At 41.5% G+C, this 16,916-nt stretch overlaps 1 protein-coding gene across 1 annotated transcript in view; it reads left to right on the top strand.

Annotated features, from left to right (window-relative positions):
- Ankrd45 (ankyrin repeat domain 45) overlaps positions 1–16,916 on the top strand; it is a 29,384-nt gene that overhangs the window by 8,796 nt on the left and 3,672 nt on the right. Inside the window, exons 3-4 of the mRNA XM_035445821.1 lie at positions 6,174–6,268; positions 8,859–8,997. Of these exons, the coding sequence (XP_035301712.1) occupies positions 6,174–6,268; positions 8,859–8,997 (234 nt within the window). The remainder of the gene's footprint in view (positions 1–6,173; positions 6,269–8,858; positions 8,998–16,916) is intronic.

Genomic DNA, 16,916 nt, shown 5'->3' with positions numbered 1-16,916 from the left:
GGAACAATCTAGAAATCATTTGGCAATTATTTAACAGTATCAGAAAGATGTGAGTATAAAGAGAAAGGTTGAAGGTAAAATGACAGGAAAGGCAGTCCATGCCCTAAGATAGAGGAAGAAAGCCAGCTGGCTGGGGTTCACCTAGGCCTTACCAAATGAATGGGACTTGAATACATAGTAGCAGAACTAAGCACGTAAATGGAATGTTAGATCTGGGAATGAAAGTGACAAGATTGCCTTACTGGAGCCTATGCCATAGCTTCCACAGACAATTGAGAGTGTAGGTGGAAGGGGTGAGTACACGGTCCCTAGAGGATGTTCTGGTTTGAATCCTATATGAGTGTGAGCAGAGTACTCCAGTTCTTTGCACCCAAGTTTCCTTTTCTGAAAAGAGAGGCCAATAATGGATCCTTCCTCTTGAGACTTATGAAAGCTAAATGATGCAGTGTAAAGCACATAGCAACTACCTGTCATGTTAAAAAAAAAAATTGTCAGGCTGAAAAAAAAATGCTGCTGCTATAATTATCACCGGATTATACCCTTATATGTCAGGTTAAGGTGTTTTCATTTTATTCTGGGAGCCACATTACTAAGTGTGGATTCTTTTTCAGTTGAGTGGAAAGCCAGACTTGTCTGAAAATTTTCCACTAAGGGTGGTGGAAACAAAAGAACCCTACACCAGCTCCCAGAGAAACCTTTCATCCTCAGACAGTCCTGGAAATAGATTTCTTCTGCCCTTGACTGAGCTACATTTGCATGTCCTTAGATGGCATGTCCTCTGGCTCCTGTTCTCCTTTACTCTTCATCTTCTTTAGTTTACGTTGTTGCTTAAATTTCTTAAAGGAAGAATGTTGAGACACCTGCTTCAGAAACTTGGTCATCATGGATGTTGTGGTCAGTAGTCTGCAGAGTATTTGTTCAATGTCGTAGATGGATGGGCTCTCCAGGTCACTGCTGTGTTTCTCTAAAGGGGGTTGCTTTTTCAGCTGTAAGAGCAAAACAAATGAGCTTTGTCTTATTTCAAAGTAAACATATTCTGGATAAGCAAACTTAAAGACTGCTAAGCTGTTCACATAGAACATAGGTTCCTATAGAAGACTGGAGGACAGAAACGATGCTCTTTAATGTGCAACGCAAGACTAGATCGATCGTTGTCAGCTCCAGCAAACATTGGTTAGTGTTTTCTAGGGTGAGATCATTTCGCCAAGAGAAATTAGGATGTTTTCCTTCAGGACGTGGAGCAATTGAGTCAGTGCTAACCTGATGACTTCCTCCCTGCTGACTTACCCAGCTGTCAACCCTGTGAACTGCAGTAGTGACTAGCATAGCAAGATGTGTTCATGGGTGTAATGGTGGCACACAAATCACAAGGGTAGCCAAGTGCTTTCTCATTGGATTTAAGGCCTGCTCCACAGGAGGAAACACATGCCTGGCACTGCATGTATAGCCAAGAACCCATGAGGGTAGAGCTCACAGGTCCCATTGGTGAACCTACAAATATTGTTTTGCTAAATGGGCATAGTACCAAACTGCACTCTAAATTTGGGTCTCCTACATGTAGGTTAGTGCAACTCTCTGACCTCATCAGAGAAATTTCTTTGTGCAGTGGATGGTAGTTCATGCAGCAACTTACGACTGGTCCAAGTGCAGAGAATAAATGGCTGTGCAGTGCCTAGACATAAATGTGACATCTATATCACACCTGTCCCCTTAGGCATCATGGAAGAGAGGGGCAGAAAATTTGAAGGAGCCAGAGGCCAGAGAGGACTAGAGCAAAACAGTATTTTCTGACCTGGACAGGAATTCTGCACTCATGAACTTTACAGCACTTGTGATTGCCTGCACAAGGTGGAGTGGGAATGGGATCATAAGCCCTCACCCCTAAATTAGGAACTATAGACAATTGACGATTTCGGGGGAAGGGAGAGCTAGTTTTCCTTAAGTGCATGGTTCCTGGAAGGTTGACTTGAATAAAACTTCTCAGTGATAACTGGGACATTAAATGAGCCTTTAAGATTGTTGTTAGGGGTTGGGGACACAGCTCAGTAAGCTGTTGAGAGCTTGCCTAGGATGTAGGAGGCCCTGAGTTTAATTCCCAGAACCAAACAAACAGAAGAAAAATATTTTCCCTTACTAAGCAAGATCACTGTCTAATACAGAAATATTTTAAAAACAAGAAAACACATATTTAGGTCACTTTGAAGGTCAAGGAAGCATGTGTGCACACATAGCAGCATTCTTGTCTCAAATTATAGTGCCATCTATTGACAAAATTGGGAATGGAGAACCGTTTCCCACTAAGATCTAACATTTAGAAATTAGTTCATTTACAGCCCCTTGGGAAGCTCATGTCAACTTTTGTAGTGAGCTTTCTTTGATAGACTCTCAGGTTCTTCAATAGGCCCCCTTATTTCAGATCATTTTATGAGGAGGCTGAGAAAGAGCACATGACTTACTGAAGGACAAGTAACCTCACTTCCTATAACCCCACCTACCGTATCTCAATGTTTTGATGTGTTTTGTAACTTGAAAGTAGGAGTTGGAGGAGATGATTTAAAGACCTTCTGATTAAACATGCCTCTGTGGAACTCTTAAGAGTGTGCCTGACACTGCGATAGGGAGTGGGGAGCAGGGAGGGTAACTTCAGAGAACTGGGTAACCTTGCCCTTCTTTGAGATCCTACAACTCCTATTGGCATCATAAATTCACCTTTTTTTGGTGTTTGGTCCATTTCATCCATAGGTAATGCACAGATAAGACAAGCAGGATTAAGAAGAGAGCTTGCACTAGGATGTACGTGAGGCGTAAGGAACCCTGGATTAGATCCATGTTAGCAAAGTTGCAGCAGAGTTTGTCCAGAGGGTAAGGTAGACAGTGGGATGGGGAAGCCTTAACTTTCAGGTAGTGCACTTCCTCTGGAAGAATCTCCCATCCGACCTTTGTCCAGGTTGTCCCATCACAAATGCAGAAACTCTCTCTGAAGAAACAGAAGAACAGCAGGGGAGAAAGCACAGATAGTCTTTGGTTAGACATGTTTTAGTCTTAACTGAGAAGAAAATCTTAAGCTAAAAAATTGGTCAGACAAGGCAGAAAATGCCCCAAGCACTGGTTAATGTGGTGCTTCTGTCAAGGCCTGTCAGATAATCCTGTTAGGCAGCCCAGCACACCTAGAAAAATACACAGGGATGATCATTGTTACATCGTCAGTCATAGTGACTCAGGGGTAAGTTCAGTGACATCATTTAAAAATGCACTGGGATGAAAAGCTGCACCCAGCTAATCACGCCTGGTTTCTTGAAAGTGAATAGTCTGCCAGGGAACATATTTAGCAATAGGCATGCAATCATAATAATAAAACCTCATGAAAACAGACAAACAAACAAAAAACCCAAAGGTAGTGAAGTCTTGCTATGAAGCAACAGAAAGATTGGTTGCTTTGGATCCTGCTGTTCTATGGAAAGCAGACTGTGAGAGGGAGAACTAGGATGTTTAGATGAGAAGATTTCCATACAAAACATTGAAGGCATGACTGGCCTTTCTCTTACTGTCTGTTGTAAAATGTGAAAGGAATGGGATAAATTACTGAAAGAACTGTCAAGCAAAAGGGGAGCAGAGCTTGGCAGTGTGGGAATGCAGCAATGAAGATCACAAGACAAGCTGCTGTGGTTTAAAATGTGGTCCCCCAAAGCCCCCTCACCCAAAGGCATTCTCCTCAATTTGGTGCTTATTGGGAATCACTGGAGACTTTGAGAGGTGGGACCTAGTGGGAGGTCTGGTCACTGGAGATGGGCCCTTTAAGGGACTGGGGGGATCTCAGCCCCTTCCTGTCCTTTGCATTGGTTTTTGATCACAAGTTCTTTGTTTTCATACCCTCCCTGTTATAATGCTATGGTGCCACAGGCCCAAAGCAATAGGACTGACTACCCAGAGATGGAAACCTGACACTTGAGCCAAAGTAAACCCTATCTCTTTATAAGTTTCTTATTTCAGTCATTTTATTACAGTGACAGAAAGTCTATTAATAGCACAGGTACTAAGTATTAAGAGTCCCCGTCAAGAAAATAAGCTTTGGAGGGAAAGACATCAATATGGATGGGCAGCTTTTTGCTGCTGAATTATTGGGGATTATGGATCATGCATTCTCCAGCCATTTCTGCAGAAGTCAGGATGGACATTAAATTATCCACAAAAGACTAGGAGGAGCCTCTTTCTGACTGGATGAATCTCTGTGATATGCAGGGAGTCTCAAAAGGATTTTGAGAGTGTTACATTGGTAGAAACACCATTTTTAAATAAAGGGACAAAGAAGACAAAATAAAAAAAAAAGAGTACTGGTCTACCAAAATTTTGTAGACAGGAACAGATTAATAAAGCTATTCAACTGCTAGGACACATTTTTTTTCCCTCACTTCCTTCATTCCTTCTCCTCATTTTCCACCTCCTCCTGAGCCAGGGTCTCACTATGAAGTCCAGGTTGTCCTGGAACCCTATGTAACACAGTCTGGCTTTGAAACCAGAGATCCTCCAGTCTCAGTCTCTCTCTCCCTCTCCCTCTCCCTTTCCCCCCCCCTCTCTCTCTCTCTCTCTCTCTCTCTCTCTCTCTCTCTTCCCCCTCTCTCTTTTGATTTTTTGAGACAGGGTTTCTCTATGTAGCTTTGTAGACCAGGTTTGCCTGAAACTCACAGAGATCTGCCTGCCTCTGCTGGGATTAAAAGCCCCGCTCAGTCTCAGCCTCTTAAGTGTTAGAATTATAGCTTTGAACTACCAGGTTGGGTTATACGATATAACTCACGAAAAGGGAAAGATGATTTAGTGGGTGGATCCTTGGGCCCATGAGGTAAAGAAACAGGCCCACAGGGTAGAGAGACATCCTTAGGTCTGAATCCTACTGGAATTTATATGCTGTAATTTGAATTATTTTGAATGGCAGTGTCTATGCCTGTGTTCTGTGCTTGTGCCACCACTAGAGTTTGAAAGAAGATAGTTTCTAGCTCACCACATCTACAGATAGAGAGGAATTTTGGCCTAGGACAGATCACATATTTGAGAGTTTGAGGTTTGAGACTTCTGAGCTGTGATTATTTAGATGAGAATTTGGGTTTTAGTTGATTTGGTCATAGCTTTTGGGGGTATTAGGATGGAGTAGATGCATATTGCCTGTGAGATGCATGTGAATTGTGAGTGGATGAGAGAGAAGGCTGTGGTGGGCTGGATAATGGCTAACAAACATCTAGATTCAGATCCCTGAAACATGGGACTATTACATCATTTAGCAAAAGAGACGTTGCAGATCCTTGCAGTCCTTGAGGGGAAGAGTGTCCAGTTTGGACCCACATGTAGTCAGTGTCTTTATAAGCTAGGACAGAGGGAGGTTTGACACAGAAGAGAAGATAACTTGATGACAGAAGCAGAGATCAGAACGATTATTTGAAGATGGAAAAATTGCCATAAGCCAAAGAATACAGGCAGCCAGTGGAAGTTGAAAAAGGTGACGATCAGTGTCTGCTCAGAGCCTGCAGGTCAGTAGAACTAGCCTCAGCAATTTGGCCTCTGGAACTGATAGAGGATGAATTCCAGCTGTTTAATCCACCTGATTTGTGGTAATTGATACAGCAGCCACAGGAAACACTTTTTAAAAAAATCATATCTAATGCAATTTGGGACTAATCTACAATTTCTAGCATTCAGTATAAGAATATGGTAAACTCTTCTATTTATTTAAGGCTTTCATTTCTCTCAGTATAGTATACTTTTAAACAGGTCATGTAGTGTGTGTGTGTGTGTGTGTGTGTGTGTGTGTGTGTGTGTGTGTGTGTGTGTAAGCTCAAGAAAATAGAAGCAAGTGACAATCTGTCTACTGGAAATCTTTTTCTCTTGTTGCTGTTTTCTCCAGGATGAACATTTTGACAGATACGGTCGATTTGGGACCCAGTGTCATGTTTTATATTTCTTTGGGTCTTCAAAATTCCTATCATAATTCTAGGGACACACTGAGTGTTCTGAAGTGATGTGTCCTTGAGTGCTGTTTTCCTGAATTCCTCCAAGACAGCAACAGTGGACCCTGTACACAAATTTCATTGAGTTCTGTCTATGTGACGGACTGCACAAATACGGCAGCTTGCCCATTGTTTTTTGTCTTATTTTATTTTATTTTTTTTGTCCCATTCTTTCAGATGCAAGGATGATTCTGAAAAAATTTATTACAAAGTCCTCTCTCATAATTACTGACCCAGAAAAGGGTCCAGGGAAACTCCTCAAGGAAGACAAGGTACTGTGTTGTGATTATTACCTGTCTTGATGTTCTAGAGGTAGACGTTTCTCCTGGTGCTCCCCTGCCCTTCTCCTGCTCCTTCCTTTCCCTCCCTCTCTTCCTTCTCTAGTAAACTTCTGATAAGAGATTAGATGGTACAAAGTAATATTTGAAAGCAGTATTTTTAAATTGATGCACAAAATATTGCACCTGACCACATCGGCGAATGTTAGAATGTTGTATTGAGTGAAAATCTGGAAAAAAAAACAAACCAACTCACTAAAACTTGCAAAGGTTTTTAGAAAGCCCCCCCTCCCAAGTGATACCTATTTAAGGCATGCATCATGCTTCTGTCTCTGGGGCAGGTAGTGAGAGGTGAGGAGGAATTGGGAGCTGTTAATTTTCTATTCTTCTGTTGGGATATTATGCTCCTCTGAAATTCAGTTCTATATAAAACATACACGATGCACTTTAGTGCATATGAATGTGTATATATTTATTACATGTATCAAATCTTCCATAATGAGAAAAAATATTGATTTGGATATACATTAAAATTGTGCCCAGCAGATCTCTGTGAGTTCGAGGATAGCCTGGTCTACAGAGTGAGTTCCGGTACAACCTCCCAAAGCAATACAGAGAAACCCTGTCTCGAAAAACTAGAAAAAAATTGTGCCCAATAAGCTGGGCATAGAGACAGCCTGTGTTCCAATATTTGGGAAGCTGAGGCAGGAGGATTACCTTGAGTTCTAGGCAAGACTGGCTGCACTCTGAGAACCAGGCCAGCTAGGGCTACAAGCTAACAAGACCCTGTGCCAAAACACTAAATATGTTCCAGGTATTAGAAATATGTGATGGCTTTAATTGCTGTCTGTGTTGCTGTGTAGGATCCATGAGAATTTATTTTGACATGATTTGATGAAAATCCCAGTTAGCTCTTGCTTAACGGCATCAGCAAATCTCACTAAGGCACACATTGTTCTTGTATCTTCATAAACAACCTTACAGTATGTCTTGTGAAAGAAAATACAGAAAACATTCAATGAGAGCGGGTTGTTGGACCTGCACCTCCATGGTTCTCACCATGAAGGAACAGTGCTTTGTCAGCTGTGACTAGAAAAGCCTTTAAATTTCAATGAAAATGTAATATGCACACCCCACTAATTAGAAAAAATGACCTAGAATAAGCTTAATGACCTTCTCATTTCCAGTTTTATTACCCTGGAGTTCTGATAGCAATTTTGTATGATTTTCATCATATTTTCCTCTTTATTTATAGAAACACAGATAATAGAGGTTTGTAAAGAAGATCTTATTGCTAAAAAAGTGTGATCGCACTATAGAGATTACTCTTATTATTAACTTGTTTCTTCCCTCTCTGGATATCTTATGGACACTTCTCAAATCTGTCTCTTTTGCAAGCTTCTGTATCTATGGCTTATTATTTAGCACTATGGAAAATACACGTCAACAGGCTGCTAATTTGTATTCATTATTATAAAGCTTACTATAAGAAACACTTTCCTACTTTTAATTTTTCTGGCTGACACATTCTGTCTGTACATATGAGGCGTGTGTGAGAACTGTTTTTGAGTAGACACCAGGAATGTGTGTGGGTGTATGGTTTGATAGAACTTTGTTGAACTTCCTCCTTCTGCACACCATTGAAAGGAAGTAAAGTACAATTTTTACCGAGTTTCCTGTAGCTCATACCATCCACCTTTTCTCCAAAGCTTTATTTGTTTTTATTTTATATGCATGAGTGTTTATCAGCATGTACATATGTGCACTGCATGTGCAGTACCTATAGAGGCCAGAAGAGGGTTAGGATGCCCTGGAACTGAAGTTACAGATGGTTGTGAAACTGCTATTTGAGTACTGGGAACTGAACTCTGGTTCTCTGCAAGAACCGCAAGTGCTCTTAACTGCTGAGCCTTAGCTCCAGTCCTACTATCCACCCATTTTTCACCTTTTGCAAACACTTCTCTCATCAAGAGGGCTCAATAAAAACAGAATCAGGGAGAAAGGGTAGACTGGTTTAAGGTTTCTCCATGCTCAATGGTGAGTTTTAAGACTTCTCATTCTAATGGTTAGACAGCTCAGTAGTCAGAAGCCATATGCTATTTCAATTTTAGTCATTTAAAATTAAATGTGATTTAAAATTTAGTTCTTTAGTCACACCAGCCAGCCTTCAAATACCCAAGAGGTAAATATACCTAAAGGCTACTGGATGAGGTTCAGATAACATAGCCTTAGAGACACTTCAGTTTGTAAAGACAATATTACATTTATTTATTGTGTATGTGTGTATGTGCCTCTGTGTGTGCCTCTGTGTGTGTGTGTGTGTGTGTGTGTGTGTGTGTGTGTGTGTGTGTGTTTGTGTGTGTGTGTGTGTGTGTGTGTGTGCTTGTGCATGTGTTAAGGTCAGAGAACAGTTTGGGTGAACCTGTTCTCTTCCTTCCACTGTGTGGGTTCCATGTATCAAACTCAGGGCATCAGGTTTGATAGAAGTGCCTTTAGCCACTAAGCTATCCTGCGGATCCCAGCAATACTGCAGTCTTATTTTTCAATAAATAAGTGGCAGTAAATTCACTGTTTTTGCTCCCAGAACGCTATCCTCAATGCATGCCGTACGAAGAACGAGTGGTTGGAAACTCATCCAGAAGCTACCATCAGTGAGCTTTTTGAGCAGAAACAACAACTGGAGGACATTGTGACTCCCATCCTCATAAAAATGTCTACTCCACGTAAGTTTTTGGGCTTGAATGTCAGGATATATAATAACTCAGTTCAGTGTTGTTCTTTCTGATACACTATTATTTTTAAATATCTTCATTCCACTAATAATAACTGAATTATTTTTGTAAGATATATTCCTGATTCTAATCTTAATATTACATTTATCAATTAAATTTTTATAAGATTGTAATGTTTTTTATGATTTATTTATTTTAGGAGTGTTTTTCCTGCATGTATGTATACATATCCTTATGCACGCCTGGTGCCCTCGGAGGTCAGAGGGTGTCAGATTCCCTCAGAACTGGAACTAAAGATGGTTGTGAACCACCATGTGGATGTTGGGAACTGAATCCAGGTCCCCTGAAAGAGCATCTAGTCCCCTTAGCCCTGCCTTTGAGACTTTGAAATAGGGTCTTGATATGTGGCTCAGGTTGCCTGTGCCCACTGAATGCTGGGTTACAGGTACCACCTTGTCTGGTTTATGCCATGGATTTTGACCTGAGATTCTCACGCAGGAGAGGATGCTCTTGGGGAGCAGGATATCAGAGTCTGGAAAATATTTTCAGTATTATAATTCTGTTTTTTGGTTGGGGAACACCACAGTGGAAGTGCTATCCCGAGACCAGAAGAAACTCACACATCAGAATCTCATTGGCAGGTATACCTAAGATTTAAAAATGGCAACATTATTGTCATACAATTTTCATGAAATTCACCCCTTAAAACTCCAATCAGTGCTTCTCAGTACATTCACAAAGTTGTATAATTATCGCCATTTCTAGTTTTAGGCCTTTTGCTACCCCATAAAGAAGCCTTATACTTATTAACGGCACCTTCTATTCCTCCCCACCAAGGCCTGGCAATAATTGCTTTACGTTCTATCTTTATGGGTTTGTTTGACACAGGGTCTTGCTATGTAGCCCTGCCTGGATTGGAGCTTGTGATGTAGGCCAGGCTGATGTAAAACTTGATATAATCCTCCTGTCTCATCCTGTCAAGTTCTGGGATTACACATGTGAGACAATGTCCAGCTTGGATCTGGTTATTCTGAATTCTTCATAAAAAGAGTCACAAAATACATTTGCCCTTTATGATTGCCTTCTGTCCCTTGGCATACTGCTTATCTTGTTCGTTTATTCTGTAACATGTGTTACCATTTAATATTGGTAAATAAAATTCCATTGTATGGATACAAGTTTAATCCATTCACCAACCAGAGGGCATTGTGGTTTCCACTCTTGGGCCAGTATACATAATACTGATATGAACTGTGTCTATTGCCATATGCTTTCGTTTTTCTTTGGTATATGAGCAGGAGTGGAAATACTGGGTCATAGCTAAGTGGAAAACTGATAAGCTGTTTTCCATTCTCATCAGTGAAGAGCTACCTGGCATGCCTTTGATAATGTTTATTATTGTCTTTAAAGTACCTTAGACACACGTAGTGGGTGTGAAGTGACGTACTACTCTGATTTGAATTTCCCTGATCACTAGTAATTATAAACATCTTTTCGTGTGTTTATTGGTCATTTGTATATTATGATGGAGAACTATTCATTTTGATTATTTTAAAATTAAAAGTTGAAGTACCTTGTTATAACAGTTCTTCATATGTTCTGGATACAAGTCTATTACCAGAAACACGACTCTGAGCTGGACAGGGTGACAAATGCCTGCAGTGCCAGCACTGGGAAGGCTGAGGCAGGAGGCTCGTGAATTTGAGGTTACCTTAGGCCACTCACTATCCACTGCTGACAAATACACTTCTGTGTTCCCTGAGAGCTGAAGGAAGGATGGGTACAAAGGAAGAGCTGGACAAGCAATACAAAGAAGGGTTCATCTTGTTGGTCTTTCATCCAAGTCAGTCATGGGGGAGAAAATGTTTTAAATGCCAAAAGAGATTTCATGGAAGTTTCCAGAATGTCCAGAGACCCATTTGAACAGCCCCAGAGTAATCAGGTTGTTTCCTTGAGTTAGCAAAAGGCTCTAACCCTATAAAAGAAGGAAGAAACTAGCCATCCAGGGAGGCACATCCAAATTGCAGCTGAAGATGAAAGAGTGACTTAAATTCCAATCTCCAGCCTCCACACAGGAATGTGGTAGCACTTGTCTGCGTTATGGCTTAGTTAATGAATAGCTTTGCCACAGCACTGTCTGCCAACAATGCCTTGTCTGCTCAGAATAATGTGTGGGGCTGTGAGGTAACAGGGCCCATGATTTTGCAGCCAGCTTTCCTTTCCTCTTTTGGCTATTAAGAGATGTAACTGAAAAGGCACTGCCCGATTGCATGAGTTTGTTTTCATTTTCTTGGTTATATCTTTTAAAGCACAAAAGCTTTGTCTTTCCTTTGATTAGCTGGCAGTGTCATATCTGAGATACATTGCCTAACCCAAGGTTACCAAGATGTAAATTTATGTTTTTTTGGTCAGAGTTTTATACTTTTGCACTTAATCCTGCGGTGTTACTTTTTTTTTTTTTTTTTTTTTTTTTTTTTTTTTTTTTAATATGGCGTGGGATGGAGTTCAACTTCACTTTTGTGTGTGTGTGTGTGTGTGTGTGTGTGTGTGTGTGTGTGTGTGTGTCATTCATTACCTAAGCTTTCGATGTTTATCAAGAGGGGTTGTGGGTTTTAAGAGGTTGAGACAATTAGGCTAGTGTAGGTGGTATGAGGGGCTCGCCCTTGCCATCTATGTAACTAATGTCTACTGAGCAGGTAGGTGGCACTCCCCTTAGGTACCTTGAAGGGAGACCTGCCCCTCCCCCAAGCAGCTGCTTGTGTAGATTGTGAGTAAAGCATGTACACCTGGGAAGGTAAACTTCAGTGAGGCCCAAAGGAACAAAGAGAAAGCACCCTAAGCCGGAGGCATTGCTGCCATGAAGCCAGGGTAGAGTGACAACCATAGAGCAGGAGCACAGGCTACCTATGAAAGGTTTAGATTAGGGACTAAGGAGATGGAGTGCTCCCGTCTGGCTGATTGTAGTCCTTGAGTCAAGGCAGGTTAGAAAATAGGGCCACGGAGTGAACTTGTGATCATTTTGTTAAAACTACCCAAACCCAATCTGACAGCTTTAAGCTTTACTTGATGGGTAGTGGAACGCTATTACAGAGCTTTTAGGTCTGGAGAGAGCTCAGCCGATAAAATGCTTGCCTCACAAACATGAGGACCCTTTGAGTTTGATCTCTAGAAGCCACTGAAGTAGATGAGTAGGCCGCCATGTTCTAGTGCTGGGGTAATGGACATAGGCAGGTGCCTGGGGCTCACTTGCAGGCTCGACTTGCTAAATCTGCAAGCCCGGGCCATGGAGAGACTCTGTCTCAAAAAACAATGTGGGCATGGCCTGAAGTGGGACATTTGAAGTTGTCCTGTACCTTCCAAAGGCACGCACAGCACACACAAGTGCACCCGTACAAGCTCCCCTCCCCCTCCACACACTTGCACACCCACAGGCACGTGTGTTTAGTGTTGTGTGACTATAATCCCAGAACTCGGATGGCTGGAACAGGAGGACCATGAGTTTGAGGCTATCCTGGGCTACATAGCAAGGCCCTGTCTCAAACACACAAAGAAACAGACCTTTAGGGTGGCAGAGAAGAGGGACTAAGTAAAGGAGGATAATCTGGCTTCCTTTATGAAGTAGCTTGGAGGGAGAGGAAATTAAAGGCGGTCAAGCCCTCCAGTCCAGAAGTGGGGTGATTAAGACTTCAGTTGACGGGTTAGACAGTCCATTTTCCACCGTGTCTGTCACCATCACTGAGTTCACCCAACCGCCTCCCTTCCCCCTCCTCACCTCTGCAGAAGGATTCCCTCTTTCCTCAGGTTCCTCATGTTACAGATGTCCCCTCTAGACATCTTCATAGCAGAAGATGCTATGCTGGATCTTGATGGAACCTCTGAAATGATCCTTCATTTTACAACAAAGAAATGAAGATGAAAGAGGTTCAACATTTTAATCAGAGTTTCTCTAGGTGGTGGTCTAACAAACACCAGGCAAAGCGAGTATATGAAAGTGTGTTCCTGTGGCTTTACCCAAGTGCCAGGGTTTAATCAATGACTTCTTCAGGCTAGGATACACTGATGTATTGCATGCCCATTGTTTGAAAAACTGGCTTCTGTGTGTTCTGTATCACAGGCTAATCAAATGTCATTTAAAAATGTGCTTCTTTCAGGTCAAGTGAAAAGTGCCAAATCGATGACCTAAGCCGTGGTCAGCAAAGCAATCAAGATTGTACCTTCTACAGGCCCCACACGGTGTAGAAGGCTACGTTATCTTCCAGTATTAGATAAGACAAACCCATTCCTGCCAGCTGAACTCAAGAAATAGACCCAGGGTTTTGCAAAGTGTTTGGGTCCAAATTCAGTCACCCTGGCTTTGTGTAAGGCTGTTCAGGATACTCCCACCTGCCTCAGGGGCTGGGCCTCTGCTCCCCCAGACACGTCTCCTCATGAGTCCTCCAAGCATGGCTCCTCAAGAATTCCTGCATTCCTTCGAAAGAGCTGAACAAGGATTTAAAAACCACACAGAGAGGGGGCTGGAGAGATGGCTCAGAGGTTAAGAGCACTGACTGCTCTTCCAGAGGGCCTGAGTTCAGTTCCCAGCAACCACATGGTGGCTCATAACCATCCGTTATGAGATCTGGTGCCCTCTTCTGGTGTGCAGATATACATGGAAGCAGAATGTTGTATACATAATAAATAAATAAGTAAAATCTTAAAAAAAAATAAAAACCACACAGAGAAGCTAATAATCTTCTGTGTAGCTGAGGCAAGAAATTTCCACTAGACTAGGGAAATCCATTTTAAAAAAGATGCACTAGGCCATTTCTAAAGGAAAAGCATTTGTTCATTGTCTCTCAAACAGCAACAGTAAGAATTGCTTGGGGCAGGTTCCTCTGATTTTAGCTGCTACTTTTTAATGTCTGAATTACAATTCACCTGGAAGGTGGGAGACAGTTTTTGAGAAAAGCCCACTGTTACCTTTAATATCTGTAATAAGTACAAATCTGTCTAGCCTCTACCCTCCAGGGGATTTGGTGGTATAGACACTGTAACTGGCACCATGCCACTTCCCTTCTTTCTCTTTGATATTGTCCAGGTTTTAAAGGTCATTGTTAACCATGAACCTTTAAAGTTCTTTGCAAAGTCCTTTTTCTAGTCACGTTAAGCAGGACCTTGCACTTCCTATTCCTTTGTGACTTTCTGGGAAAGATTTTATAGGAAATAAAATGTAAATAAAAGGGGGGGGAGAATATTCCTCATTCCTATCACTTCTTCCTCTTAGTCTTGCTATGCAAACTATTTTTCACTGAAGAGGAGAAAGAGAACAAGGAAGCCATTCAGAGTTCTCTTAGACACAGCACTAAGGTTATCTTGGTTTGAATGTTTCCCAAATCTCATTCTTGAGCTCTTTTGACTACATGAGCAATTCCCATTCACCTTCCTTCAGTGGGATCTGTGTTTGGCCCTTTTAATACGAATATTTCATGATTCTGTGCACATCAGTACTGGGATCACTGGGAAGAGGCCAGGTGCCCTTCTTTGTTGCTGTTATTTTCATTCTAAGCCACATTTCCTGAGCCTCAATCATGAATGAATACAGCAGTGCTTTCCAGGTCTGCGTTCCTGGTAAGTAGGAAGTGAGTCCTGAAACACACTTCTATTCCTAGGTAAGACAGAAGCATTTTAAACCATCTACTAGAGTAACCTCTCTCTCCCTCTTTTGTCTGGCTACCTTTGTCTGCAGACATTTTATAGCCTTTGATACACTCGCTAACACTGTATTTGTACAACCCCTTGCACTGGCACCTTTTTGCCAGCACCCAGACTTTCTTAAAACCTACTTTTCTAACTCCCCACTGGCTTCTCTTCTTCTAGACCCTCGACGTCAGAACCTCTCAGAATTCAGTTCTGATTCTTGGTGGGACAATTGTTTTTCTTCACCCCACGACAGTCCAGTCCCTGTCTCCAATATTACAGAGATCTAACCCTTCCTTCCTTCCTTCCTTCCTTCCGTTGGGGGCACTTATGGTGCCAGAAGCCTCATTCTGGGTTCAGTGTAATTATTCATGTTTATCTCACCATATGAATGAACAATGATATTTTTTAAAGAAAGACTGGTTTTTGCTCTCTGTCATACAAGAGAGCTTGTAAAATAGTAAGTCAGTAAATAGAAATTGAATTGACTTAGTATTACCTTACTCCTAGCCCCTAGCTCTGCCTAGTACTACCTAGTACTCTTAGAACTCATTCCATCTCCATTCATTTATAGAGCTTGCTTACATTATAGAAATGATATCGACCTTATCTTATGTCTTGCTTATGCCAGTGCTCTATTGCAATACCTTCTCCCCCAACAGACAAGCCATACCTACATCAAACATTGTGGCTCTATGTCTGCCTTCCCTCAACTTTGTATTTCCTGAACTGTCATCTCGAATGTCATGGACCTAGTGATTTCCAAGAGATTCTTGGATCTCATTTCAGAGATTTCTTTGATGTGGGGCTCTGAACACTTATTTATAATATCTGTGGATCTATACCTTCTGTTTGGAAGAGATGATATCAATTATTATTTACTGTTGCACTGACTTAGAGATAGGTTAATGGAAGACTTAAATGCCTTTATGCTGTGAGTTTGATGTTATTTCATTAGCTGCATGGATTATTAGCTGAACCTGCATAGAGTAGTTCCTTTTTTAGAAGTACATGCTAACAATTCAGGAATGCCGCCACAGTATTTGAAAGGTAGTCAAAAACTAATTCAATGTTATAAACAGTTCCAGCTGGTAGTTCTTTAGGTTTTGTGTTTCATTGACCATAAAAATGTAAAAATATAAAGGTAGGATATTAACATAACATTATTAAAATAACAATTTCTGCCCTCTATCACTGTTATATAACAAAAGATGTTTTAACAGCAAAGAAGCAGGAGAAAGAAAACAAGGAAGCCATTCATAGTAACACTCGCTAGGTGATATTCTCTTGGACACAGCATTGAGGTAATCTTGGTTTAAATGTTTTCCCAAATCTCACTTTTGAGATCTTTTAACTATATGAATAATTCCCATTTGGCGTCCTTCAGTAGCAACATTAATATTGGTCCATCTGTGGGATACGCCGAGTGAGTATTCGCTGCTGGCAGGAGAAGGGGACCTGTGTTTGGCCCCTTTAATACATGTATTTCAGGATACTTTGTGCACATCAGCACTGGGATCACTGGGAAGAGGCCAGGTGCCCTTCTTCGTTGCTGTTATTTTTCTTTTAAGCCATATTTAGGCTGAGATGACAGTTAGAACTTGGTTAGATTTACTTTTCTCATTTTGCCATGTATGATAGAATTTCATCATACACCAGAACTGATGTAGTATATAACCGTTGACAACTACTGCCCTAGAACAATGGAGGTAGACTGATGTTTATTTTAACAACAACAACAACAAAAAACCCACATTGTAAAAGGCTGCCAATTACTCCAGTGTTTGTCTAATATGCAGTGGATTATATTGTCCAGGATAGCCTATATACCTATCTTGCTCACTCCTCTTACTATGTGGTCCTGCCATTTCTAATGTAGAAATACAAGTCTCTGAGCTCTCTTGAATCTGGGGAGCCCATGACCATAATTGAAAGCAATTCTGTGTTGTTTCCAAGGCTGGGTTATAAGAGGTGATGTGACTTCTGCCTCAGTCTCTTAAGATACCACCTTAGAAACCAGCCTGTGAGGAGACCAACAAGGAAAGGAACTGTGGCTCAAGCCTGCAACTCTGACTTCACTCCATCCATCTAAACATTGCTGCCAACCTGCCCGACTACGAGTGAGTCATCTTGGAAGTGGATTCTCCAATCGAGCCACTAAATATTTGATGCTATATGGAGTGGAGACAACTTTCTCTGCTGAGTCCTACCAGGGTCATGGACTGTTGAGTTAA

Source organism: Cricetulus griseus, chromosome 5, assembly GCF_003668045.3.
Source record: "Cricetulus griseus strain 17A/GY chromosome 5, alternate assembly CriGri-PICRH-1.0, whole genome shotgun sequence".
In the NCBI taxonomy this organism is placed as follows: Eukaryota; Metazoa; Chordata; class Mammalia; order Rodentia; family Cricetidae; genus Cricetulus; species Cricetulus griseus.
Note: the sequence above shows the minus strand (reverse complement) of the source record. Positions and strands in the feature narration are given on the sequence as shown.